This window comes from Cinclus cinclus, chromosome 25, assembly GCF_963662255.1.
Source record: "Cinclus cinclus chromosome 25, bCinCin1.1, whole genome shotgun sequence".
NCBI lineage: Eukaryota > Metazoa > Chordata > Aves > Passeriformes > Cinclidae > Cinclus > Cinclus cinclus.
The window spans coordinates 4,694,135-4,720,462 of NC_085070.1; the positions used below are offsets into that span (position 1 = coordinate 4,694,135).

A 26,328-nucleotide genomic window follows, 5' to 3' on the forward strand; every position below is an offset into this window, starting at 1 on the left:
CACCCTTCTCCTGGTGTGACCGGCCTGTGCTGTCCCTGTCACCACCCAGGGTCTTTCTTTGCGTGTTTTCCCTTATCACACCTTGGGTTCAGCAGCAGGACCTGAGCAAAGGCTGGGGCAAAAGCAAAATTCAAGTTTGGGGCTTGCCTTGACTCGAGCTCTGTGGCTGAATCACTGCTGGACCTTCACAGAGGCATTCAAGGGATAAAAGCACTGTGGAACCCAGCCCTGGCAGAGCTGGGGATGGATCTAAAATGCCCCAAATCCGTGTCCTGCTGCCACCAGGCCATTCCCTGGTCTCTCTCTCTCTCCCTGTGTTGAGTCCAAATCCCACTGTTGTGGCTTGGCTTTGCTGGGGTGCTCAGCTTTGGTGCTGAATAGAAACCAAGCACAGCAGAGGCAAATTGCTGCTGTTTCACTTTCCTTAAGCAGCTGGAATTAAATCCAGCAGGCGTGTGGGTCCATGGAAGGCATGGCAAGACAATTTTTCCAAGGGAAGAGAGATGGTTTTCCCTTGGCGTAGCAGCTGAGTCGTGCATTTCAGCAGCTCCTTCCCCCTCCCCTGAACCTGCTAGCCTCTCCCAATCAATATTTAATTAAAGAACTAAACCTGATTGATGCCCAGCCCCCCCAGAAGTTCATGGGGAAGCAGCTGAAGCTCATGGCCAGAGGCAGTGATCGATCACTGTTATCAGCCCAGGGTGGGCTCTGTCCCTCTGCCCCCACAGGGCCACCAAGGGCCAGTGTGGGACTACCAGGGATGGCAGCACGTGCCACATTCCCCAGGGTCACCTTGCAAAGGAGGGTAGAGCAGGAGACTCTTGCTTCACCTGTGGGCCATGTAAAATAGACAGCTTTGCTCCTATCCATCCTAAAATGATTTTTTTTTTTTCTGTCTGAGGCTGCTGGAAGACAAATTGTCAATGTAGAAGCTATTGGGAAGTTTGTCCCAGCTGGTGATAAATGGGTGAGGAGGTAGCTTGGACAACTGAGCAGAGGCAGATAAACCAAGGATGTTGGGAGGGAAAGGTCACATATCCAGGAGAGCAGCTCTGTGTGCTGACGGGGAGCAGGGAGTGAGGGATGGCAGAGGGCTGCTGCTTACCTGTGCAGTTCCTCTCATCACTGCTGTCTGAGCAGTCCAGGTATCCATCACAGCGCTCTGTCAGCATGATGCAGGCCTCCCCATCCTCACATCTGAAACCACTGGGGCACGACAGGCTGCTCTGAGTAGCTGAAAGAGGCAGAACACCTCAGGACTCGAGGCAGGGAAGTTCCCTCAGCAGCTCACTGGAATGTTTGCAGGTGGCTGCATGTCAGGGATGGAGCTCAGGCTGATGTGTCAGACCCTGGGGTGTCTCCTTCTGGCTGCACCTTCAGAAAGAACCTGGAGCTCATCCCATGAAAAAAAAACAACCAGACTTCTAATGGGAATAGCATTACTTGGGCTTTTTATAGTTGTGTTTTGTTTTCTTTTGTTTTTTTCTGTAAAGAATTTCAGTTTTCTGTAAAGGACTTTTTCCTGCAGGAAATCAAAGCCTCCTCAGAGGCTTCCCTGCCCTCACAAGGAGCTTCCCAAGGGAAGGATCCAGGTGTGACCGTGTCCCTTGCCCACACTTACGGCAGTTCCTCTCGTCTGTGCCATCCTGGCAGTCCCTCACTCCATCACACCTCTTCCAGTTGGGAATGCACTTGTGCAGCTGCTGGCACTCGAACTCGAAGCGGCTGCAGCGCCCTGGCAGTGCTGGGGACGTGGCTGTCACGTTGGGTCCTGCACACACAGAGAGAGGCAGGAAAGCAGCGAGGCACGGCCAGGCTGGCACTGCCACCAGCACGGACCCGCTGCTGTCCCCAGGTCCCGGCTCCACTAGATGGCAATCGCCTTCCATCTAGCAGGTGGAGGGGATGACTAAGCCTAAGCCATCCCCTCTCCTGACTGCAGAGGGCTGGAAAAGCCTCTGCTTTGCAGGGGATGGATGTCCTGCTCTGGAGCACTGTCCCAGCTGGTGGCAGAAGGGTGACCCCAGCTCCAGAGCACATTTTACACCAGGTGTAACTTAACCCCATAACCTGTCCAGGTTCTGAAAGGCCAGAATTCCTTGCAGATGTGATCTGGGAGAAGGGAAGGGGTGAGGGAGAGCAGAGCTTACTGGAGGTGGGACAGGCCTCTTCGTCGGAGCCATCAGTGCAGTCCTTGTAGCCATCACAGACCCAGCTGTTCATGATGCAGGCGCCGCTGTTGCAGCGGAAATGGTTGGGCAGGCACGTCGGGGGGATCAGCGTGGTAATGGGATGAACTGGAGATCCTAAAAATACACCAGGGAGAGCTGACCTTAGCTCTCTGCTCCTGTGTAAGCTCTGCCTGCTCCCTGCTGAGCCAGGGAGAAGCAGGTGAGGCATCACAAGCTCGGTGTTTTCATCCGCGTTGTCTGTAATCAGGATATCCAAAACTACAGAGTAAAAAGATGCATGGGAGTGCCCACTCATGGGGCATTTTTGGAACCACGGGGGCTGTGGGGAGGCAGAGTGATCCTTCAGCATGTCCCAGTCCCTGCCATGTCCATGTCCCAGCCTCAGCAGTGTGTCCTCACCCTCGCAGTCCTTCTCATCAGACCAGTCCCCGCAGTCGTTCTCCTCGTCGCACTTCCACCGGTTGGGGATGCAGTGCCCGTTCCCACACTGGAACTGGTAGTACCTGGAGCAGTTTGGGGCTTCTGTTGGGTTTTCTGGCAAGAAGAGGAGAGTCCCATGAGCCACAGGGTCACCCCAGCACAGCTGAGAGGTGGGAGCACCTCAGGCTGGCCCAGAGAGCACCACCCTGAGCAGCACAAGCTGCTTTCCTTTCTCTTCATCCCCTGCATTCCCATTCTTCCCAGCCCTCACTCTGTTGCCACCCCTGCTTTGTCTGTGTTCTTCATGGCCAGACAGCATCCCTGATCTCAGAACCAGAGCAGAATCCACCAAAGCATGGCACAAATGGAGGAGCAAACCCTGCAACTCCAAAATGAAGCTGCAGCTGCCTCGCCTGGTTGGGTACAGCTCCTACAGCCACCCAGGGAACAGTGATAAATACTGGGTTTGGCTGAAAACTGCCTGTCTGCTTGGGGCCGGGAGTCTGTACAGTAAATATGGTCACAGAGGAGTTAGTAAAGCACTCGATGTGCCAGGTTTTCTGCATGCTTCACTTTACCTGCCTGCAGTATGAGGGAAATGACACCGATCTCCAGCTAGGACACGCTGTGATGTGCACAGGGAAAGCTACACTCACACATACATGCACACACATGAGTGAAAACATGAGGAAGACAGTACTCCATGCTCCTGGAATCCAAAGGAAGCTGGAGTTGCAGTGGCAGGAGGCTCTGGGGGTGCTGCTCACCACAGTTTGCTTCATCAGAGTAGTCACCGCAGTCGTCCATCCCGTCACACTTCCACACCAGACTGATGCACACACCATTCTGGCACTGGAAGCTGAACTGGTCACAGGTCCTGTGGAACTCGGGGTCCTGGGCTGCAGGGAGAGGTTTGGTGTAACGATCAAGAGCTTCAGGAAAGCTTGAGCAGGAAGGAGCACACTCAGGGGCGATCATGGATTTCTGAGCAGAGCACTGTGGTTTAGAGCACTCTTAGGAGAGCCATCAGTTCCTGGGAGCCTGGTTCTCCCCACACCTCTGGCTTCATTCTGTACCCACCCCTCCTTTGGCAGAGGTGCCCAGTGTGACACTTACAGCACCCAGCATAGCTGGCATCTTCATCCGACCCATCCCGGCACTGGATGATGCCGTCACACACCATGGAGTGGAACAAGCACTGCTGCCGGTTCTTGCACACAAAATCCATGTAGCGGGTGCACAGGGGCTCTGCAGGGATAGGGGGCAGGAGGACAGGGGGTGGCACCTCTGCTGTCCTGGCACACAGCAGTGGCACCTGCAGGAGGACAGGGGGTGGCACCTCTGCTGTCCTGGCACACAGCAGTGGCACCTGCAGGAGGACAGGGGGTGGCACCTCTGCTGTCCTGGCACACAGCAGTGGCACCTGCAGGAGGACAGGGGGTGGCACCTCTGCTGTCCTGGCACACAGCAGTGGCACCTGCAGGAGGACAGGGGGTGGCACCTCTGCTGTCCTGGCACACAGCAGTGGCACCTGCAGGAGGACAGGGGGTGGCACCTCTGCTGTCCTGGCACACAGCAGTGGCACCTGCAGGAGGACAGGGGGTGGCACCTCTGCTGTCCTGGCACACAGCAGTGGCACCTGCAGGAGGACAGGGGGTGGCACCTCTGCTGTCCTGGCACACAGCAGTGGCACCTGCAGGAGGACAGGGGGTGGCACCTCTGCTGTCCTGGCACACAGCAGTGGCACCCACCGGGCTCCACACAGAGGGAGGATTTTAGGGACTTAGAGAAAGTTCCCAAGACAAATGGTTTGAGCTGTGTCCCTGCACAGGGTGCCCTCACCAAATAACACCTCAGGGTGGGCACAGGCACCAGGAGGGGGTTGGTCACCTCCCTGGCAGTGTCCTCCCAGTCTGTGCCTTTTGCTGACCCGCCGATTTCACAGGGGGCTCTGAACTGCACACTAAGGCTTTGCCATTATTTCCCAGGGCTTTACTCCCAGTGGGACAGGCTTGGGCAGACCAGGAATGCTTTGCCAGCCCTCAGCGCAGGGCCCCAGCAGCTCCCCTGATCCCAGTACCCACCACAGTGCTGCTCGTCCGAGGCGTCGGAGCAGTCATTGATGCCATCACAGTGTTTGCTGGTTGGGATGCAGGTGCCATTGGGGCACTGGAAGCCGTTGCACTTCTTCTCTGAAATCCAGAATGGGGTGGATGTTGTGCATTTTTCAGGGTTTTGTTAAGGCTGTTTAAATTAGCTAAAAAATAGCCGTGGTTGCCTTCGCACCATGATTGCTTTCGGAGGGGTGGGAGTTCTCCCCCTGAGTTTGCTGCTGCTTTAGCTCAGTGAGTGTGCAGAAATCCCTCCCACCTGTGGCAGAGCCCCCCTCAAACACAGGACACGTTACCACAGCTGGCAGGGTCCTCATCAGAGCCGTCCTGGCAGTCGGTGTCACCGTCGCACGCCCAGCGCTGCGGGATGCAGTGGCCATTGTGGCACTGGAAGCTGGAGGCCTCACAGGTGTGATAAACTGCTGAAACCAGAGCAGGGGGACACCTGAGTGGGGGGTGGCACCGTGTCCCTGCTGAGCTGAGAGTGAGTCAGGACACAGCACCACACCCTGCTCCTTCCCCTGCACCAGGATCTCCCAGGAGCAACAACCCCATGGACAATTCCACGAGTCCCAGCTCTCCATGGTCTTTCCCTCTCTGTGCCATTCTTGCTCACCAGCCTGCTGCACCTCAGGGGTGGCTTTTGCAGGGTAGAGATCTCCCAAGGCTCTCCCCAAAGTCAGAAGCCTCTCTCCCTTTGGTCTCAGTCCTTGGGGTGTTTGGGCAAAGGTGACAGAGGTGACATCGTGCCAGACTCAGGGAGAAATGTCACTGAGATCAAGCAAGGCTTGGCAGAGCTGCAGAGTCCCCCGTGCAGGGCAGGACAGAGTCAGAGAGAGCTTTTAATTAAGGCAAACAAGGCTTTTCTATGTTGCCAAAGCAAACAAGAAATAGGATTCTCCCTGGGGGTTTTCCTTAGGCTCCTGTCAGGAAAACGTCTGCCTGTGGGGTATCTGGGTTGCAGCCTGGTTTATGTTGTCACTTTAGAGACAAATCCTGCTCCTCAAGCAGGAGAGTGCTCAGAGTTATGGAGAAAAGCAGTGTTCAACTTAATTAAATGGCATGATCCTGAGTTTTAGGTTAGAGAGTGACATGCACTCACAGATATTTCAAAATAGCACAATCTGGTGGCAGTAATATTCTATTAGGTATTCAGCATGAAATGTAATTATTTTAGATAAGAGCAATAATTGCAGCCCGGTGAAGTCAGACGAAATGTTCCTCAAATAATTGTGATCCTCTTAGATAATTCCAACTTGGGGCTTTACAAACCCGACACGCTTTTTGAAGTAGGTTCCTCTCCTGTAGTAATTCTCTCTGGAGAAACTCATATGAGAGATAAGTGATACCAATATAAATTAAATCTTCTTAGAAAGCCACAGTCATGGAATACTAATGACCAGGATCAGCCCTGGGTGCTCCAAGCACAGCAAATGCCACAGGGGTGAGCAAAGAGGAGCTCAAAGACCTGAAAGGGATCTCTAAAATCCTCGTGCCAGAGCCCCAGGACAGCAGCTGGTGCCACTCTCTGTCCCAAAGGCTCCAGGCTGCACCTGAGCCAAGCTGCTGCCAGCATTCCCAGGGGCTCTCCTGGTCTCTACAGGCTCTCCATGGATCTCTGGAAAGCACTCCTTTTGTCTTAAAATATCCCATGTATGGCCTGACAAATAAAACCTTGTGTCTTTCACTGATGGACGGGTGCTCTGCCTGCTCTGAGAAGTCTCTTCTGGTGCAAGCACTGAGGGTTTTGGTTTGGCTGATAGTTTTACTTGATTGTTTCTAGTGGAAAAGGCCAGTGCACTGCTATCTGTTGGTTTTCCTGATGAGAAAAAGGCTCCGTGTGAGTGTTAACCTCAGGAAGCTGCTGAGGAACATCACGGTGGTGCTGAGGAGAAGGGAGAGTTGTGACTTTCTGCTCCAAACACAAAGTGAGGCTTGCAGGAATCGATGCACGGGAGGCATAAAGTAGGAACAAGGTTATTTCTGCCAGCCAGGCTGCTTCAGTATGAGTTGTAAGAAAAGCAAGAGTGGATCTTCTGTGTGGGACTCCCTACCTTAGGACACCCTCTTTAGGTTTTCCAGCCCATGGAGCAATGAGGCTGCCAGAGGAGGACCAAAACTGCCAAACTGAACTTCCCAAACTAAATCTGCCTCTTCTTCAGATGAATTAACTGTGGAGAAGCCGCAAAGAACATGCCTGTTTCCTGCACCAAATTAATGGCAAGGGAACAGAGTGAAAGCTGTAAAATGCTGCCAAGTGCCCACTGGACTGATTGCTGCCTCTCCCTGCAACACAGGAGCTTTTTTTATCAAGAGAGTCCTTTGGCTGCTCAGCAGCCACAAAACCACTTTCCATCCCACAGAGCTTTGCCTGTGGGGGCAATCTTGCAGGTAAAAAGCAAAGCTGGGTCACTGTGTGAGCATCTCAGAGCTGCCAGCAAATTCCCAATGAACGTGGGGGAAAGAAATCCTTGCATTTGGAGCATCACATCACCCTAAGGGGCTCTAGCAAGCAAGGAAACTGAGGCACAAGACACTGGCTAATGTTTCCCAGCTGAAAGTAAAAAGCAGGAGCAGCAGGAGGTTCTTCATCAACACCTGAGCACTCACCAGTGCAGTTGGCTTCGTCAGACCAGTCCCTGCAGTCGTTATCCCCATCACACATCCAGGACAGACGGATGCACATCCCTGAGCTGCAGCTGAATTCATCACTCCTGCACTGGTGAGCCTCTGCAAACAAAATATTGGGCTTCAGGTCATGGGAATAGCCAAGGAGCAGAGCAGGAAAGCTGGATAATAATGGCACAGAAGTCTCCCAGCTGGAACATGGCAAGGGGAAGAACCAGCAAATGGCCTCACTCTCTTCTGTTCATTTCCCAGTACACAATGGTCCTGTCCCTAATTCCCAAATACCCTGTAAATGCTGATCCTGTCCCTAATTCCCGAACACCCTGTAAATGCTGGTCCTGCCCCCCATTTCCCAGTCCCCAGAAAATGAGGAGACAGCCTGGGTAAAGAGGAGGATCTTTCCCTACACCTTAGATCTTTCTAAGCATGATCCAGAGGAGGAGCAGCTCTGAGCAGCACAGGGAGTGCTGGAGAGCAGCTGCCCACCCTTGCCCAGGGGAGGAGGTCTGAGTGTGGGCACTCACCACAGTGACTTTCGTCGCTGTTGTCCCCACAGTCATCCTCCAGGTCACATTTGTAGGACAGAGGGATGCATGTCCCCGAGCCCTGGCAGCGGAACTGGGTCTCAGTGTCACACACGGTGGTGGCTGATGGAGGAGGAGGAGAAGGTGGTGGTTAGAAAATGGTTTCTGCTGCCTGAGGGTGTGTACTGAGAGCAGGGAAGTGAAGGGACACAGGGACAGAATCCTGCCAGTCCAACCTGAATTCCTGCTCTTGTATTTTAATGCCATTTTTAGGCACTTCATGCAAAGCAGAGCACACAGGGGTCAGTTTTCTGTCTGGGGACCAGGACTGAACTCCTGATCTTCACTCCCAAGCTAGGGAGCAAGAAGCCAAGGCTGTAGAGCTGTCTGCTCCCCACAAAGGGGATTGAAACCTCAGGTGCTGGGATGAGACAGGGCAGCCAAAGCAGGGGAGAAGCTGGGCATGAGTGTTGCTATCCAAGGCAGCTGTGCCAAGCTGGTCACCTCTCTCCAAGGAATGGGAGAGGCTTTCCCACACCTGGAGCCAGACACTGAACTCAAACTTGGACTCTGCTGACCTCAACTTTGACAAAGAAATAAGTTCCTTGTTGGAACAAAATGGGCATAAACAGCCTCTCTCCTGGTCCTGCAGTGATTCCTGACTTCAAACCCAGTCCTTTTTCCACAGTGCACTAATCCAAACCCTACAGGCTGTGCAAAGCTGTGGAGCATCTGCCCCTCCTGCACACACTGGCAGTTCCTAACTTTGCTCAAAAAGGTGACCTCCATGTTTAATGTGTGAACTTGATTTATTATCTCAACAAGAGGTTCATGTCAGCACTATCTGCTCTCTTCTCCTCATTGGCTGTGGTCTCAATTAGCCTCAGAAAACAATTAGTGCAAGAGACAGTTGGCATCAGCCTCACCAAACTATAGACACTGACACCTCATCAGGTCAAGGGGACTGGGACAAAACCCATCCAATTTGCTTTGGGAGTTTACCAGAGGAGCTGAGTTACAGCCCCAGAGAGCCTTTGAGATGCCACCACAGCAGACACCTGGAGCTGGCCGGGCCAAGCCACCAGGACAGGACACTCACGGCAGTTCTTCTCGTCGCTCATGTCCCCGCAGTCATTGTCATTGTCACACTGCCAGATGCTGTTGATGCAGTTCCCATTGGAGCACCTGTACTGGTTGGGCAGGCACGTGTTCTCTGGGGCAGGAGGGACAACAGAAAGAAACTGGCATGAGGCTGTGCTTCCAGAAAGGGGCCACTCTCCTCCCCCACAGAGGACAGGTCACGCTGACCTCCTGTGATGGCAGAAGCCACCTCAGCCCCGAGCAGCACCAAGAGCCAGGCAGGACTTTACCTTCCTTTATGCAGGTGTTGTTCTTCATGGCGTAGCCGTGGGGACAGTCACACCTGAGCTCCCCACTGGGCAGCACGGTGCTGGCCACCCCCTCGGGGCACTTGCAGCTGCGGCCGTTGTTGGACCTGGGCAGGCAGAGCAGGCTGCAGGGTTTGGAGATGCAGGCGTTCTGCCCTGGAGCAGGGCAGGAGGAAGGGACAATGTCAGGGCAGAGGCACAGGAGTCCCACTGTCACTTGTTACCCCAGGACAGAGGTACAAGAATCCCAGTGTCACCTGCCAGCTCAGGGCAGAGGCACAGGAGTCCCAGTGTCATCTGCTTTGGGTTCAGACCCCGTTAGGAGCCAGCTCTGCAGGGCCGAGTGCTGAGGTTACCCCTAGGAATACCCAGAGCCATCTGCTCCAGGGAGTTTGAGGGGGAAAGACTGGCCTTTAAGGGACACAGCTCATCTGAGTGGCTTTGAAGATCTACCAAGGGATGTGAGTTACACCCCCAGAGTGCCTCTTGTCCCTCCAGTCTCCTGCAGAAACTGGTAGAGCCCCTCAGTGGTCTGGAACCCATCTGGATGTGGGTATAAACAGCACAGGGGTCAGCACTGCCTTGTCACAGTGCAGATGATTAAAGGAGGACAAAGTTGGTGCAGCCCTGAAATCCTGGGGTTTTGTGGTCTGTGCAACATTTTGGTGGAAAAGCAAGGATCTGTGACATAAGCCATGAGGTGCCACCACAGCCAAGTGCCCTAGGAGCTCTCTCCCTGGGGAGCATCTCTCCTGGCAGCCAAAAAGCAGAATATACTCAGGAATGGAACTCATTCCTCATGACTGTGCTGAGAGCCTCAAGCCCTGCAGGAATGGGGATATACTCAGGAAATGCAAGCCAGGATGGCCCAGTGGGCTGGGAACCTGTGGAAACAGGGGATGCAGGGAGGATGATCTGCATGGTTACCTGTTGTCTTTCCCCTGTAAAAGATTTTCATGTCCATGATCCCATTCAGTCGGCCGACCAAGATCTCCATCCTGGAGCCGCTGTTTTTGGATGCTCTGAAAATACTCAGCTGTGACCAGTCGTTCCAGTAGATTTCATTCTGAAACACAGGCTTGGCTCTTAGAGCAAGGAGAGGCACCACCAGGGCCGTGCTCATCAGTGCTACCTGCACTATCACCCTAAATACAGGATGGAGAGTCAAAAGTGTCCCCAAACCAAGGAGGAGAGGAAGAGGAAGGCCTGAGGTGGGATGTGAGCAGGAATGGGAGTGACAGAGTGATCCGCTGAGTGGCAAACATTACAGTGCTGCTGCTTGGGAATGCTGGTCCTGGATTTGACTGCACTTGCCTGCTCGTTTCAGGGATTTGTGGGAACGTGCCAGAAGCAGAAAGAGAGCAAGCACTGTGCCTGCTCCAAATCACATCCCTATCCTTCAAATTCAGTGTGCCCCGTGCTCCTCCAGCACCAACCTCAGACCCTGCATGACACAGAACAAACAACAACGGGGAAAACAAACCTTAAACACAGCAATGGCATAGGGGTGAGGGAGGCTGTCCAGGATCACAGATCTCTGCATGCCATTGAAATCCACCCTCTCGATCCTGTCCATGTAGGCTTCAGTCCAGTAGATCCAGTGGTCATCCACAGAAATGCCATTTGGCCACCGCACGCCCTCCGAGACGATGCAGCCGGCCAGCGACCCGTCCATGTCACTTCTGTAGATGCCAGCCCTGGAGTCCCCCCAGTCTGTCCAGAACATCAACCTGGCAGCAGGCAGAGAAGTTACTCTAAATCCACACAGAGCAGCTCATCAAAAGGGACCAGGTTAGGAGAGGCAGAGGTTGGAATGCTTTACATCTCTGGCACGACACGCCTTTGAACAGGGAGCTCTGCAATTCTAATGAACACCACCAGCAGATTTATGAGCAGCACAGAGGCTTTTGAGCTGCAAGCTCTGTGGTGGGAGTGCAGCTGCAGGTTACCTTGCCATGAACTGCTTTGGTTTGTCAGATCTACATTTGCAGCCGAGGCCAAACCCCAGAAAGATGTAACTCGCATTTGGCTCTTGAAGTAGAGCACAGCTCAGTTTCTCATGCATCACTGCAGCTTTCCCCACTGACCAGACCAGTTTTACAGGCTGGAAAAGTTATTTACTAGTGGGTATGTATGGGTAGGAAGGAATAAACAGTTGGTGATCTGTGCTCTGAGGGGGCTGGTGCCTTAGTTGGGGGTGCAGTGGTGACAGTGGGCTCCACAGGGCAAGACTGGGCTGTGCTGTCCCCAGTTTCACCTCACCAAGCTGTCCTCCCTGAGGAGGAACTGGTGAAGGATCAGCAGTTTCCCTTGGCAATAGCAGAGAAATACTTGTGATGTTTTCTTTCTTACCCATCTCGGGGAACCAGAGCCAGGGCTCTGGGTCGCTCCAGTATCGAGGAGTTGAGGACAGTGAGTCTCAGGTCTCCATCTGGATTGGCAACCTAGACCCAAAACCAAACCCAGGACATGTGTGTTTGCTACTGGCACTGCTTGAAGTGACACAAAATCTGTGGCAGGAAATTATTTCTCTTTAAGACAATATGCACTGCCACGGGTGGGCAGAGCTGTACCTCAATTTTGGGAATCCCAGCGTTGACCCAGTAGAGCAGCTGGCTGAGAGGTTCAAAAGCCAAAGCTTCCACTGTTTCCAACCCAGTGCTTATGATTATTTCCTGCCCAGAGCTGCCGTTGAGACAGAGACGCTGGGGAAAAAATTAAAAATAATCAGAATAAAAGACGAGGAACTACCTCATCCTGAAGGTCAGGTGATAGACAGCTGGGAGGGGAGGAGAACCAGGACAAACATTTGCTTTTCAGGGTGTGGATGCAACACCCGGGTGGCAAGGAGGTGATGCTCACCTGGATGATGTCCAGAGTGACATCAGCCCAGTACAGGCAGTTGTGCTCGTAGTCAAAATCCAGAGCCACAGCCCCCCTGAGCCCGGCCAGGGGCAGCTCCTCGCTGATGCCCGAGGCCAGGTCGTAGCGGTGGATGGAGTAACGCGTGGCATAGAGAATGAACTCGTTCTCCTCTGCAACAACAGTGCCTTATTTAGTGGCCATTTTCGGCTACTCGAGGGGCAAAAAAAGAGAAAATATTAGGTGTTTTTCACTCCTGGTTTTAGCACCTCGTGGAGGCAAAGAGCCTTTGTTTCAGCGGGATTAGGTTAATGGGAATGTGGTAATAGCCTTTCATGGGGCCAGGCACACACTGTGGGCATTGTCTGGTCCAGGAGGAGGAGGAGGAGGAGGAGGACGTGAAGGCGGCACAGTGTCAGAACCTGCCCCGACCACTTTCTTCCCACATAAATGCTGCCAATGGGAAACAAAATACTGATATACAATTCCTCAAAAATAAAAAGAGTGGGAGTGATGCAACTCTGCAAGTCCTCAGGGACACCGGCCCTGTGGGAAATATCCCAGAGTGGGTTTTGTTCCTGAATGGAGCCCAATCCAGGTAATGGGATCCTGGTCCAGGACAAAGTCTCTCGGGCATTATCCCACCACCAGTCAAGTCCAATAATACTATTAATGAGTAGAGCTAATGTCAGTAAGCAACTCTGGCTGTGCACCCCTAACGAGATTATACGGAGATATGAAACAGATACTGTACATGAAAGTGTTTCCATGGAGCGAGCCAGCACAGATCCGGAGACATCCACAAACACTCTGGGAACACGGCACTTCAAAGGCCGGCCCGGTGGGGACCGCAGGTTTATTTTGCAATCAGCAGGGCCCTTCTCAGCATGCCCAACACAGCTCTCCAAATAGCTCAAGAGGACTCAGAGGGGTGAATAACGTGTCAGGAGTAAAGCTGAGTGCAGCGCTGGCAGGAGTCCCAGCACAGGGGATGCTTCCCCGTGCTGTTCCGCACCTGGAATATCTTTGGCAGGCTGAAAAAATTTAGGGCAAGGCAGGGGAACCTGCTGCTGGTGGGTCTGGCTGCTCTGCTCAGCTGCCCAGCCCCTCCACGAGCCCCTGCCCTGCCTGAGGCTCTGGAGCTGCAGCACAGCAGCAATGCTGATCACGCAGCTCATGACGGCAGATTAAATTAGAGCTGTAATGAGCAGAATGCAAATAACTCTGGCAGCACACGGGCACGGGACTGCTACAGTGCCTTGTACATTTAAGGGGAAGAAATAAGGATGGGGAGGTGAATTCTGGCAGGCAGAGGTGTGAGGGCTGAAGGTCTGGCCCCAAAGTGCCATCGTTCAGCTGCACACGGTGGCTGTCTCAGAGTGGGACCTTCCCAAGGGGACCTTCCCAAGGATGGGGATGTCTTTGATCTAATTCCTGTCTTTCTGGTTGGGTTCAAGCCAGCTACAGCAAGGACGTGAGCAGGATGAAGGGATTCCTGCTTGCAGCCTGCCCCTGAGGGCTTCAGAGGGCTCTGCACTGTGGGCAGATACTGCTCCTGAGCTGGACCCTCAGAAGCTCTGGCCACAGCACAGGGGAGGGCGATTTGTAACCCACCCAGGCTCCTGTGTCACAGGTTTTGTCTGAGAGCCCTCTGGGACTCGGTGCCTGGTCCCTCAGGCACCAGCCAAGGGTTTTATGAATGGAGCCCTTGTGCCCAGAGCAGATCCTGCACGCACTCACCCGCCAGCGGGCACGGCACCAGCTCCCCCTCGAGCCGCGACTCGATGTCTCCACCCGTGCAAGTGTCCCCAGAGATCTTTCTGTAGCTGCAACACACAGAGCCAGGCAGTTTATTCCATGGAAAAAAACTGTGAACAAACCACCCCGTACAGCCAGAACAAGCTGTGGTGTTTAATTGCCATGTATGTCCTAACATGCCGTTTGTTTGCTGCCACTCTTGTGGGTTTTGTGGTTGTTTGGTGTTTATTTTTAATCACCAGTAAGATAAATTCCAGCACTTGGAATATCAGGCTGCCCTCCCAAGCACGGCACATACCCTCGAGTCTTCTTGTAGGTTGAGCCAACAGGGCAAGGGACTGGTGGGTCATAGGGTTTCCCAGCAAACTCAGGGTCAGGGACACAAACTTCTAAGGATAAGTCATCGCTCAGCTTGAAGCCAAAATCACTGCAAGGAGAAGAAAGATGTAGGGAGGGACAGGGAAAAGCAAAAAATGCAGCCATGCTATACCATGAGTCTGTTTTTGCACAGAACTTTTTAAGAAGCCAAAAGTGACCGTTCATATATTATCAGTATTTAACTGCACAGAACATCTTCCAGCCAGACGGGATCTTTCAAAAACACTTTGCAAATCAGCTTTGCCAGTGTGTGAGCAGGCTGGGGAAGGTGAGGCAGAGAGGCAGAGCTGAGCCAGTGTGCTCAGCTCCAGTCCTGCTGCTTAGCTGGCTTGGGTCACTGCTCTGTCTCTTGACTTGTGCTGCTGGTAAAATGGGAGTTACAGTGTGGCTGTTCTTTGGAAAGAGAGGCTTTGTCAGTGTGATTTTGTAGGGAGCCCAGGGCTGAATTCTGAGGCAGGATCCCACCAGCCCTGCTCTCAGTCTGCTCGTGGTGAGCCAGACTTGGTTGCAGCATCAGACAGGGGCAGTCTGGTGTGAGCTCCACTGAAAGCCCAGTCCCTGAAAAGCAGCTCCCTTTCTAAACCCAAACCTTTGCATCAGGTTGCCAGAGCGTGTTTCCTGATCCTGAAAGCTGTCAGTGGCAGGATTGTGGGAATTGCAGTCAAAGGGCAATAGCAGGGCCAGCTGCACCCCTGCGGCTACAGAATCACAAAGATTTTTAGTGGATCTCTGTCTGTGATGGGAAATTATCCATTATCGTTTGGAAGGTGATGGATTAACAATACTTCCTTCTTCCGTGGAACCTTTCAGAGGCTCCCAAAAGGCTCTAAAGACATTAATTAAGTCTCATGCCCTGTTATTAATGAAAGGATGTTTTCAGTCTGTTTAGTTTCCTCTCTGCTATAAAATGAAGCAGCGACACTCCGAGCTACATAAATTGGATGTTTGTTCACTCAGAGCGATTGGTCACAGATACTTATCTTGGATTTACAAGCCAGACTAGAAGAAATTAATTGGTATTTTACCATTCAAAGTCCTCCCTCGTACAAGAGCAGTTGGAGACCATGACAGGCCTGTCAAAATCTTCCCCATTGAAGCAGGTTGCATGAGGAGTCCTCCTTTTGAAAACAGTTTTATGCCCCAGCAAACATTCATTGCCTCGCTCGTCCGAGGGTGACCACAGCTTGTAGTCGTTCTCTGTGCAAGGCACTCCTGAGAGGAGAAACAAGCTTGGGGTGCAGAAAGGTGCAGCTTTCCCAGCACCCCAGGTTTAAAGACAGAGAGATGCCGATGTCCCTGGTGCCCAAGAGTGCCAGGCGTGCTGGCATCCAGCCCCACCTCACAGGAATGTCTCTTCTCACAGGCACCCATTGACAGAAGGAAAGGACATAGCCTTAAGCTGTTCCAGGGGAAGTTTAGGTTGGACATCAGGGAAAAAAAAATCTTCACTGAAAGTGATTGGGCGCTGGAATCACCAGGCCATGGAGGTGGTGGAGTCACCATCCCTGGAGGTGTTTAAAACAAGACTGGACGTGGCTCTCAGTGCCATGGTTTGGTTGATGAGGATGTGTTGGGTCTTTTCCAACCAAAGGTCTTCCCCAGCTTAGTTCATTCTGTCACTCTGTGATTCCCTCCCCTCTCCATCCTCCCCTGGCACAAAACTTCCCCCAAAAGTGCAAGGCCCCAGCCCTGGCCCACAGGGAAATGCAAGGCAAGGAGAATTCCAGCTGGGAGTGCGCAGTGACAGGAGGGAACAGGCAGCTCCGTGGCAGTGACAGGGAATCTGAATGAAGTCGTTCTGGTTACCAAACAGATCCGTTCCCAACAAAATGTCGAGGGAATTGGTGATAAATTTTAGTCAAGAAAATTCCTCTGCTGGGTTTAACTGCGCTTTGATTAAAATGCTGCCTCACAATCAAAGCTGAAATGGGTTATAAAACATTCATAGGCACAAACCTTCAGAAGGAATTTTTTTTTCCCTTTTCCTTTTCAACAAATTCCTCAGTGAGGAGGGAAGGACTACAGGGAGTGCCTTCAGCAGCTGTGTCCACACTTGGGACAGGGTATGAGGAGACGCCCTCTCTCCTACCTGCAGAGCCACCCCAGAGATGGCTCTGCCACCTGTCCCCTTACCCAGCACATCAGTGGTGTTGATCTGCAGGATCAGCCAGCTGTGGCCATTCTCCTTGTAGGAGCCAAAGATGGTGAATATGGTGCTCTTCTCCCCGGGCTCGGTCAGGAGGCCGTACACAAACACCGGCTTCTCTGAGAACGTGAAGACTTTCCAGGTTTCCCCTTCGTTTGTGCTGTACCTGCACAAAAGAGGAGACTGGGAGAGATGCCAGGGGCATGTCCTGCCTGCTGCAGGGCACTCTCTGCCATCCCCAGCACGAGCACCAGAGGCAGTCCCTGTGCCCTGACCCTCACTTGAGCTGGTCGGTCTCGGTGCCTTGGGCGATGGCCACAAGAATTCCACCATGGTCACCCCAGGTGTAGTAGTGGGGTCCAGACAGTGCCTGGAAGAGAGACAGTACTGAGGGTTGATCAGAGCTGTGCTGAATGAATGGAAACATTTTTTTGTCAGAAACTCTGCCTGACCCAAGCTAATGCTTCAGCCTTGGCCAAATCAAATATCTGGAGGCACCAGAGATTCAAGCATTTATGGGACACCATCTGCAGATGAGAATAGCCAGCCCATTTCCTCTAACAGATGTGTGTAAAAGCTGTCCTGAGCCCGGGACTCTGCTCCTCCTGTGCTCTGGGCATGGAATGGATCAGTGGAAGAAGTGTCATGACACAAAACCAGAGTCCACCAGTCCTCCTCTCATTTGTCACCTCTGTGAGGCTTTCCTGACACCCAGCAGTGACTCATGGCCTGCCCAGGACTGCAGAGAAGCTGGTTCTCAGGCTGTGGAAGGTCTTGTGAATATTCAGAGAGAAGTGGGACCATGGCATGCAGAAACAAGCACTGGAGACAATCCATCCATCCATCCATCCATCCATCCATCCATCCATCCATCCATCCATCCATCCATCCATCCCATTGAAAGAAGCTTGGATTTCACGCTCACGTACACCTCCAGCAAACAGTCAGCTTTGCTTTCCCATCCAAGGAGCCCAGAGCACCTCAGGATGAAAGCAGGGAGCATGTCCATGCCAGACCCTGCTCACAGGATGTGCTGTCACACTTGAGGACGTTCTCACACAGAGCACTGAAAGCATTGTTCCTTTCTTCTCTGGGCTGTGAAATGAGCCCAGTGATCTGCAGGACAGTGAGCCTCCGAGCCCGCTGCTGGCCAAAGCTCAGCAGAAGGAATTGTGGTGCTGCTTCTCAGCTCCACTGCTGGGTCATTCTGCACAGCTGCTCATGATACAAAGATCAGTCAGGAGCTTGGTGCTGGTGACTTTGGATCAACGCTTCCTCAGAATGTTTTAACTGCACTCCAAGGCAAACCTGTGGAGCTTCGCACCTGAAAGTCTCTGGCTTCGGATACCCTGCCCCATCTTTCAGCTCCTGCCTGGCTGCCAGGTCCCCACAGCTGCTCTCCAGCTGGGTTTTGGAGCCAGGAGCAGCCTCTGAACCACCTTTGGCATCAGCCAGACCTGCGGCATGTCCCCAGCACCACTGCAGCTGCCCAGACCTCACCCCGACCGCGCAGCACTCACAGGGGGAGAAGGAGGCTGCTCAGTTCCTGGGATTAAATAGCTTGCAGATGTTGGAATACCACATTGCACTGGCTGCAGAGTGCACAGGCAGACCACAAACACTGCCACAGACCAGAACATCCACTCAGTAAACAGCAGCAAACTCCCCATAAACCGAGGGCAGCATCCCATTTTTTTTGGAAGAAGCCGGAGCCTCTCCAAACATGCAGGCACACAAAATCCTGGCTGTCAGTCCTGTCTAAAAGACACCAAATGACCCATGCTGAGGAAAAGTCCTGCCAGGTGTAAAGGAAAAACAGAGGGGGGAGCTCTCCTGTGTCTGAATCCACCACCTACACCAGAGATTCAGCTCCAACCAACCCACACCTGGTCCTTCATCTAAAAACCTTTTCCTCTTGTTTTAAGACATTAAGCACCTTCCAGCTCTTGGATTCATATGAAATCACCTTTAATGTAACTCATCCATATTGCTGCCTAAATTCTTCCTGTTCCCCTGCCACGCTGGCTGATCTGGCAGGTGTAAGAGCAGCCTTACCTCTCTCCACCTTGCTCCAGCACTGCTCGAGACATAAACATTGGTTTTCCTTGCCATGTTCTTGCCAACAGAGCCTGGGAGAATGGGAGAAATCATCCTTCTTGAGGAATGCAAAGTGATTGCTTAAAAGGAAGCCAGACACCTCCAAACTATTTTTATCTGTGATTGAGGAGATGATTTTTCACACTATAAATTAATCCCTTCAAAAGCAAATAATTCAAGGACTATTACAAGTTTTAAAAGCAGATGGGTGGAAAACCCATAGCTACAAATATGATTAAACAAAATGTGTGTGTTCTTCAGTAACAGAGCCAGACAAACAGGAAATTCTGAATCTTCAAGAAGCCCTTCACAAGGATCAGGAAAGAGGATCAGAACAGAGCAGGTTTCTCACATCTCTAAGCTGCAGTGAAATGCTCATTCTGTAATTACTGTATGGGGACTGCAGCAGAGAAAGTACAGCAAGATGCACCATTTAATTGCATTTTATAACCTGCTTGTACAAACTAAATACTTCCTGACAACACCCCCCAGCCAAGGGAAAAGCAGTACCAGTGGCAATGATCAGTCCTGGCGCTGACTCCTTGGAGAGAATGGGCATCCTGCGCAGCTGGAAATTCAGCAGCTGGCTCAGGCGCTGGGCCAGGTGGAGAGAGCAGCCCTGGGACAACTGGGAAAGCAGAACAGTGGATTAACATCCATCCCTCATCCTGCTTGGAAAGGCAAGGAGCGACTCCGTGGCGCCTTTGCTGTTTCAGCCTCTTCTTGTAGAGTGAAAAGACTGAGATCACCAAGCCCATCGCTAACAAACCACATCCCCAAATGCCACTTTTGGGGGTTTTCTCGCTGTCCCACCCCTCTGTGGTACCTGGCAGTCGATGTGCTCCCCATAACGGGTCTGAGCCGGGGGCTGGAGCAGCTCCCAGGTGCCGCCCTTGTCGAAGGTGATGACGGAGCGCATGTTCTCCTCGCTGAAGGAGCCGTTGATCAGCGTGGCGATGTAGACGCCCCTCACGCCTTCCACGCGGTGGAAATCCGCGAAGGGCTCGTTGGCAAAGTACCTGTGGGGTCAGTGAAATGGAAATCGAGCCCTTCCCCCTACGCCTGGGGATGTGGGGGGGTTGTCAGGCAAAGGTAATGCGTTGATCCAGCACAGCCAAAACTCACGGGTTTTGGTCGATATTCTCAGTCGCCATCGGGTGAGTCCTGTCTTACCTGACCAAGGTGTCGCTGCCAGCTCCCCCTGGGCTGTAGTACAGCACATTTTCTAGAGACAGGGAGAACTTCAGGCCCTCTGCCTCCGAGATGTAGAGGTTGGTACGGTTGTTGTCGTGGCTGACACACACAAACACCTGGTCCTCCGAGGCATCAGCAATGTAATACTCCTTTGGGACACGAAGAACAGTGCATGTGCACAGGGAGGTTTGGATTTCCTCTTAGCTTGCTTCCACCTTTTTTGTATTTTTTTCCACTCAGCAAGTAGAAAAACTTCACTTTGCTTTTTCTGTTGCGTTGCCCCCACAGTGATTCCCATCCTCTGCCCTGCAAAGCCCCCTGGAAGCAGCATTGGTTGCCAAGCCCCATGTGTGCTGGATCTCTGGATTCCCCTGAGGATGGCAGTGCACCCCACTGCTCTGCCAAGCACCAAGAACTTGCATCTCATGCCCTTCTTCATCCCCACCAGCCTGGGGACACCACGGCATGTCTGGTTCAAGGATCAGGGACACTTTGTAAGCCCTGGTGGTGCCCTGGGCTTCCTCAGCCTGCAAGAATTGGATGCTCCAGTTCATGCAAGTGGCACCCCATGCCATGGGAAGAGGTAAGGTCCCCAAAAGCAGAGTCAGAGCAGTGGGATCAGCCCCTCTCTGGTATCTGGGCTTTGCTGCCAGCCCCCATTCTCAGCAACTGTCCAGGTGCCATCCTGTAAGACCATCCCAACAGAGCCTTTGCTTTGCCACCAAACCCCCCCAGCAGGGTCATGCGAGGTCCCTTCCCGCTCCTGCAGCATCTGGAGCTGCTGCTGACACCACAGGGTGTCCTTGGCAAGGCAGGGAGCTGGGAGGCTGCTCGGGAAGCACCACTTACCTTAATTGGATGCTTGGTAACGAACTGTGCCACCCGCATGGGCTTGCGGTTGAAGGAGACCCAGAGCTGGACCGAGGGTGGCTGTGAGCTGCCAAGCAAACGCTGTGCAGAGCACATGGACATGTTAGGAAGGGGCTCTCACCCCCAAAAATCACCCTCATCTCCACTGGGATCACCCAGTGCCTGGGACTTCCCCTTCCCTGCACGTGGGCAGCTGCCCGATGCTGGGAGCAGCGATCCCCACTCAGGGTTTAAATTGCCACAGCCAGGGCTCAGCAAGGAGATAAACTGTCCTTTCTGGTCAGTCAGGTAGGGGATAAAGAGGCTGGTTTTAACTCTTCCTTTTTCCTCAGAGCACACTGTCCTTTCCTTCCTATTTTTACCAATTTGCGCAAGACAAAAAAAGCAAAGTAAAAAAGCTGGGGGCAACCTATTTCATACAGGATGCCAACGGTGAGGACCTAAACCCAGATCTAGGCTCCAAAAATAAGCGGCCTGGTTTTTGGCTTTTTCTTTTTGTTTGTTTTTTTTTTAGTTTGTTTGTTGTTTTGTTTTTTTTTTCCTAGGCTCTGTATCACTAAGCAACCGTGCCTCCCACGGAAAGGAGCAGAAGTCAGAGCCCTGGGTGCCGCTGCCACCCTGCCTGTCCTTCCCCCAGCACCACCCCTGCTGTGGCCAGGCTTGGAGGCAAGAGCCTCATTCCAGACCTGGGGATGTGATTCCCAAATGAGGGGTTTGCAGCCAGCCTCCCTCTGTTCCAGTGCTTCCCAGCAGTGCTTGTCACACGGGTGATTTTACTGATGTTTAGTCATTACAGCTGCAGGAGGAAGCAGAGCGTGCTGCCCGGTGGCCCCTGAGTGCTCCAGAAGCACAAAAAGCTCCAATGCACCCCCAAATGGAGTCCAAACTCGTCATGCTTTCAGGATGCTGTCCCTGAGCTCAGTGGCTTCTCTGCACAAACACTAACCACCCCCAGTGTTTCACCCTACACCAGCACCGAGCCCTCGATAAAATCTCCTGCAAACCACAGAGCAGGCACAGCGCCAAGGGGCTGGGCCCTGGGAGTTACAGGCTGTACTACCTGCAAGGGAGACTTCTGAGAAACTGAAATTGCTCTGCAAATATTCCCTGCCTCTGTCAGACACCGCTGTGCCCGCTCAGGGGGCTGGAGGTGACACATCCATCACTTACTGCCTGGGAAACCCTCCCTGGTTCTGCCAGCAGTCACCCCTAAAAATGGGGGTCTTTTTTAAAGCTTTTATGGTTAAAAAGCCTTTAAAAAGGGTTCCTTCTTGAAACACTCGATGGCAGCTGCAGGGGAGAAATGCACCTTCTGAAAAGAAAGCTGCTCCTTAAATTCTGGAAGGATCGGGACTTTATCCCTCTGATGGTGTTTCTGGTCTAGAAAGGCCTGGTCCTCCGAGGAAGCACAGACACTTTCTTGCTTTCTTTCAGGGTTGTTCAAATTTGGCCAAGAACTGTGAAAACCACAGAGAGGCTCCGGCTGCAGAGGGACCACAAGACCACTTTTGCTGACCCACATCCTCTTTTCTTAGCAAAACAGACTGGAAATGCAGCTTTCTTTCCAGGCTGGAGCACATTAGTCTGCTTGGACCTGGTCCACATTTGATGGTAATCTGCTCTGACAAGCGGCCTCCTTTAACCACTGAGCTGCCGAGCCACATCCCCCTTCCCCTGCCACCCCCACCCCACATCCTTCCCAGCCATCCTGTAGTTCTTCCCAGGTCCCAGCCCTGTGCAGGCTGACCTACTTCTGCCCAGCCTGCCGGAGGCAGGGGTATGGAAACACCGCTGGGAGAGCAGCATGGACAGCCACTGCTGTGAGCCCAGAGGGGGTGGCAGCTGCTGGCAGCCTGGGTGACACCTCTGTGACAAGCCAGTGAGGGTCTGAAGGCTGTGAGGTGCAGCAGGGAGCGACACCATCCCTGGCAGATGCTCGTGCCCTCTGTGGTTCTGCACCACATCAACCCTCAGCAGTGAACTCCTCGCGTGTCACTCACCACAGACTTGGTTGCAAACATGTATTTGTCCCTGAGCTGGAAATCTTCAACATCTTCCAGGATGATCTCCTTGTTTTCCCGGCTCTGGAAGAAGTCTGTGCTGCGGATGACCGTGGAGGCCCCCGAGGGCTCGTGCCGCTCGATGTACACCGTGGTGGGCTTGTCATAGGGCTCAACCCCCCTGGGAGGACAGAGCACGTGCTGGGACTGGAGAAGAAGGCAGCAGGAGCAAGGAGATGGGGTAGGGGGAACGGGCAACGCCCTTGGGTGCCAGTGTGGGTGGCTGTCACTTGTCACCCTGCCGAGCCACATCCCCACAGTGCAGGGTGAGGGGAGCAGGGGGCAGGGCTGGAACACACCCTGGTACCCAGATTCTTGATTTTCACAGGGCAGCAAACAGTGCCATAAGTGAGGACTGAGAGAAGATAGGAGCTGGGTGCAATACATACCAAGAAAAGGACTTCACATGTTCCTGAATCATTATCCAGGTCTGGCCAAAGTCATCTGATTTCCAGAGCTGCAACAACAAAGGTGAGAGATTGGGACAGTGGGAATGGGATATAAACAGACTGAATTCTTCAAGAGATCTGATGTCCATCCATGGCTACTCTCATGACTTCTTTTAATGTGGCAGCACCTGGAGCAACAGCAACTTCCCTAAGAGAATAACCCAAACAGCAAAAAACTGTCCTTTAGCCTTCTACCAGAAGGATTTCCCACTGTTTCACCTCCAGGTTTTACTCACTGAGTCTATCTGAAGGTGCTGTAAGTATTTTCAATCTTTACCCAACAGCTCCAGAGGGAAAAAGGAAAAGTGTTTGTATTCAAGCAGCAATTTGTTATTCAGGACCCAAAGCCAAACCACAGGCCCACATGAAACACTGCAGAGGTCATCCTGCCTCAGCTGCCAGTGCTCTGTGGTGAGTTATGACCACGATAGCTGGGGTGATGGATATGGCTGGGAGCAGCGTGGATGGAGGAAAAAGGAAGGGAAATAAGACAGGCAGCCTGCAGGTATTATATCCTCATTCTCCAGAGGTAAGAACAAGACAGGCTGTAGGGAAGGGGGTGTCCTGACCGATTGGACAGCTCTGCATGTGAGATCAGACACCCTGAATGGCCAAAGCATGAAGCCCTGGCACAGTGGCTCTCAGCTGTGGGGGACAAAACAGGCCAGAGGAACATCACAGCAGGACAGGGGTAGGATGCTGGTTCCCCACCTGTTTTTTAGGGTGAGACCTGTCGAAGCCCAAGAGGAGGTTGGGGTTCCTGCTGTGCAGGAGGAGGTCTGCTGCTCTGAAGGGAATGGAGAAGCCTTGGATGGTGTTGCAGAAGTCAGTGGTGATCCAGAGGTACGGGGCGAAGGCATCCACAAAGATATACTGGGAGTGGAGGGACAGACAGGGGAGAAGGTCAGAGCAGAGCTCAGGCTGGCAGGAATGAAGGTGCACATCCCAGGGGAGCCTTTGGGAGGGCAAACTTTGGAGAAGAGTTAGGCTGTCCCAGCCACCCCTCTCCCACACTCTGAGCATCACTTAAGCCATACAAGAAGTGCCTGGCACATGCCACCTCTGCCCCAGGGACAGCCCAAGGGGTGTCCAGGCTGCCTGTGACAGCAGGGATAAAGGCCCAGCTGCCACATCCCCCTCACCCTCTTGTTGTCAGCCGGGCTGTGGTAGAACTGGGCGATGGCCACCTCGCTGCTGTTCCCCCCATCGAAGCTGAACCTCTCCGAAATCTTCTTAAAACTCTTCCCATAGTCATAGGACACATAAACCTGCAAAGGAGAAGCCCCACAATGAGAAGCACAAAGTTCTGAGCTCCCCTCTGACAGATTTGGTGAAAACTCAGTAAACTACGAGGCAGGGAAAGATTTGAGATTTTCCCAACCATGCCGTGAACCCATGGGGCAGCACAGAGGATATTTAATATTTTTGTGCCTCTGAACCCAAACTTGTGGGCCTTTTTTTGTGTTTCTCAGGACACAAAACAAATCAGGCTGTAGCTCAGCAGCCACCATCACCTTGGCTGGACCAGAAGCAGAAGGTGCACCTGGAGAGGCCAGGGTGTGTTACTTACATCGCTGTTTTTGGGACCCAGCAAGGACAGGCTGTCCCTGGCCAAGGCCACAATCACATTGCTCTTCTCTCCTGCCCAGTGAACGACCATCTGATTGTGGGAATCATTGAGGCTGACCTGCAACGCCAAAGAAAAGGACACCCTGAGTCACAGCCTCACCTACAGGGACAGCAAACATCCACTCATGCCACCCTCCCTTGGAAGTTTTGGAATTTGGGAAAACTTATTCAGAGCAGGATCTCTCCTGAACATGTTGGCAGAATGTGCCTAAAAGGGTAAGTTTTCTCTTTATTCTTCCTCGGACAAACAGGATTCAGGGGATGATGAGAGTGAAAACTCAAACCAGGGACTGAGAAGAGTTTTCAAATCCAGGCTGATGAGGCCACAAGGAAACAGAGGCAGCTTTCTTCCTGATGGGAACCACAGGGCCAGCTATTGATCCCTTCTCTCTGGTGACCAGTGGCAGGACTCGAGGGAGTGAAGCAGCCTCGAGCTGTTTCAGGGGAGGTTTAGCTGGATATCAGGAAAAGGTTCTTCCCCCAGAGGGTGCTGGGCACTGCCCAGACTCCCCAGGGAATGGGCACAGCCCCAAGAGCTCCAGAAGCGTTTGTACAACACTCCCAGGGATGCACAGGATGGGATTGTTGGGATGTCTGTGCAGGGACAAGGGTTCCAGCTCAGGATATTCTGTGATTCCAGCACACACAGAGCCGTGTGTGCTGTACCTGCCAGCAAAGGGCTGGTTTCTATGGGGAAGCTCTGGCAGCACCAGCACAGTGGGAGGCAGGACAAACCCTCGGTGGCTGTCACCACCCAGCAGGGACAGCCAGGCGTGCTGGGAAAGCTGGGGGAAGCAGCTCAGCTGGACCATGGATGGATGGATGGATGGATGGATGGATGGATGGATGGATGGATGCTCCCTGCAGCAGAGGATGTGCGTGCCTGAGCCCTCGCACGCCACAGCTCAGCCCAGGCCTGCTAACCCCAGAGCTCGGGGCCTTGGGAAGCTGTAAAAATACAGGGATAAGCCCTGCTTAGGCTTGATACCCTGCAGCTCTCGCTGACCCTGGGATCAGCGAGCAGCACCGCCTGGAAGAAGGGACTGCTTTAACCTCCAGCAAGCGAAACACTTGGAAAAACAAGGTCTTTATTCTGGGAGAAGACGCAGGGGGGAGAGCCAAGTAGAAGCCCTCAAATCCCTCTTATGCAACAGGCTCACAGGAGGGGAAAGAGAACTGACCCCAACCCTGGCAGGGAGCATCCCCCTGGATCATCCTCTGGGGCTGGAGCATCGCTGGCTGCCCGGGCAGGGACCCCCACACCAGGCAAACCCTGCCATTGCTCCCAGCTATGGATGCAGATTTAGGTCAGGCAGCAGCAGCAGCCACAGCGCCAGGCAGCCGGAGCCCTGTCTGCCCGCCGGAAGAAAAAAAAAAAAAATAAATAAATAAAAGGAAGAGACGCTGTTTGAGGATGCAGGGATGCAGGGAAGCAGGATGCAGAGGAGGAATTGCTGCTGCTCACTGACACAGCTTCGGGTGTGGAACTCACTGTGCTCCCAGTCCCCCTCCCCTGTTCTGCTAGCAGAACAACCCCGTTTAAATCTCTGACATCTCTGTTGGTTATTTTGGGTGCAGCTTTTTTGGGTGACCAGCTGTGCTTGGGCTAGAGTTGGGCACTG

The 26,328-nt window shown here is 53.0% G+C and overlaps 1 protein-coding gene across 2 annotated transcripts in view; it reads right to left on the reverse strand.

The window, feature by feature from the left end:
* SORL1 (sortilin related receptor 1) overlaps window positions 1–26,328 on the reverse strand; it is a 44,019-nt gene that overhangs the window by 10,552 nt on the left and 7,139 nt on the right. The window contains exons 2-33 of one of the 2 annotated variants that reach the window (XM_062508520.1): window positions 24,648–24,764; window positions 24,220–24,345; window positions 23,789–23,950; window positions 23,018–23,085; window positions 22,569–22,749; window positions 20,548–20,649; window positions 19,678–19,847; window positions 19,331–19,523; window positions 19,015–19,132; window positions 18,463–18,536; window positions 16,689–16,777; window positions 16,395–16,573; window positions 15,287–15,473; window positions 14,182–14,310; window positions 13,866–13,951; window positions 12,126–12,298; window positions 11,837–11,968; window positions 11,616–11,707; window positions 10,747–10,993; window positions 10,191–10,329; window positions 9,246–9,419; window positions 8,975–9,088; window positions 7,876–7,998; window positions 7,334–7,453; window positions 5,020–5,142; window positions 4,697–4,804; window positions 3,729–3,860; window positions 3,380–3,511; window positions 2,592–2,726; window positions 2,151–2,306; window positions 1,622–1,771; window positions 1,106–1,234 (exon numbers count right to left, since the gene is read on the reverse strand). In XM_062508520.1, coding sequence (XP_062364504.1) covers window positions 1,106–1,234; window positions 1,622–1,771; window positions 2,151–2,306; window positions 2,592–2,726; window positions 3,380–3,511; window positions 3,729–3,860; window positions 4,697–4,804; window positions 5,020–5,142; window positions 7,334–7,453; window positions 7,876–7,998; window positions 8,975–9,088; window positions 9,246–9,419; window positions 10,191–10,329; window positions 10,747–10,993; window positions 11,616–11,707; window positions 11,837–11,968; window positions 12,126–12,298; window positions 13,866–13,951; window positions 14,182–14,310; window positions 15,287–15,473; window positions 16,395–16,573; window positions 16,689–16,777; window positions 18,463–18,536; window positions 19,015–19,132; window positions 19,331–19,523; window positions 19,678–19,847; window positions 20,548–20,649; window positions 22,569–22,749; window positions 23,018–23,085; window positions 23,789–23,950; window positions 24,220–24,345; window positions 24,648–24,764 — 4,360 coding nt within the window. Of the gene's footprint in view, window positions 1–1,105; window positions 1,235–1,621; window positions 1,772–2,150; window positions 2,307–2,591; window positions 2,727–3,379; window positions 3,512–3,728; window positions 3,861–4,696; window positions 4,805–5,019; window positions 5,146–7,333; window positions 7,454–7,875; window positions 7,999–8,974; window positions 9,089–9,245; window positions 9,420–10,190; window positions 10,330–10,746; window positions 10,994–11,615; window positions 11,708–11,836; window positions 11,969–12,125; window positions 12,299–13,865; window positions 13,952–14,181; window positions 14,311–15,286; window positions 15,474–16,394; window positions 16,574–16,688; window positions 16,778–18,462; window positions 18,537–19,014; window positions 19,133–19,330; window positions 19,524–19,677; window positions 19,848–20,547; window positions 20,650–22,568; window positions 22,750–23,017; window positions 23,086–23,788; window positions 23,951–24,219; window positions 24,346–24,647; window positions 24,765–26,328 lie in introns of those variants that run through there. The other variant, XM_062508521.1, reaches the window with a different exon arrangement.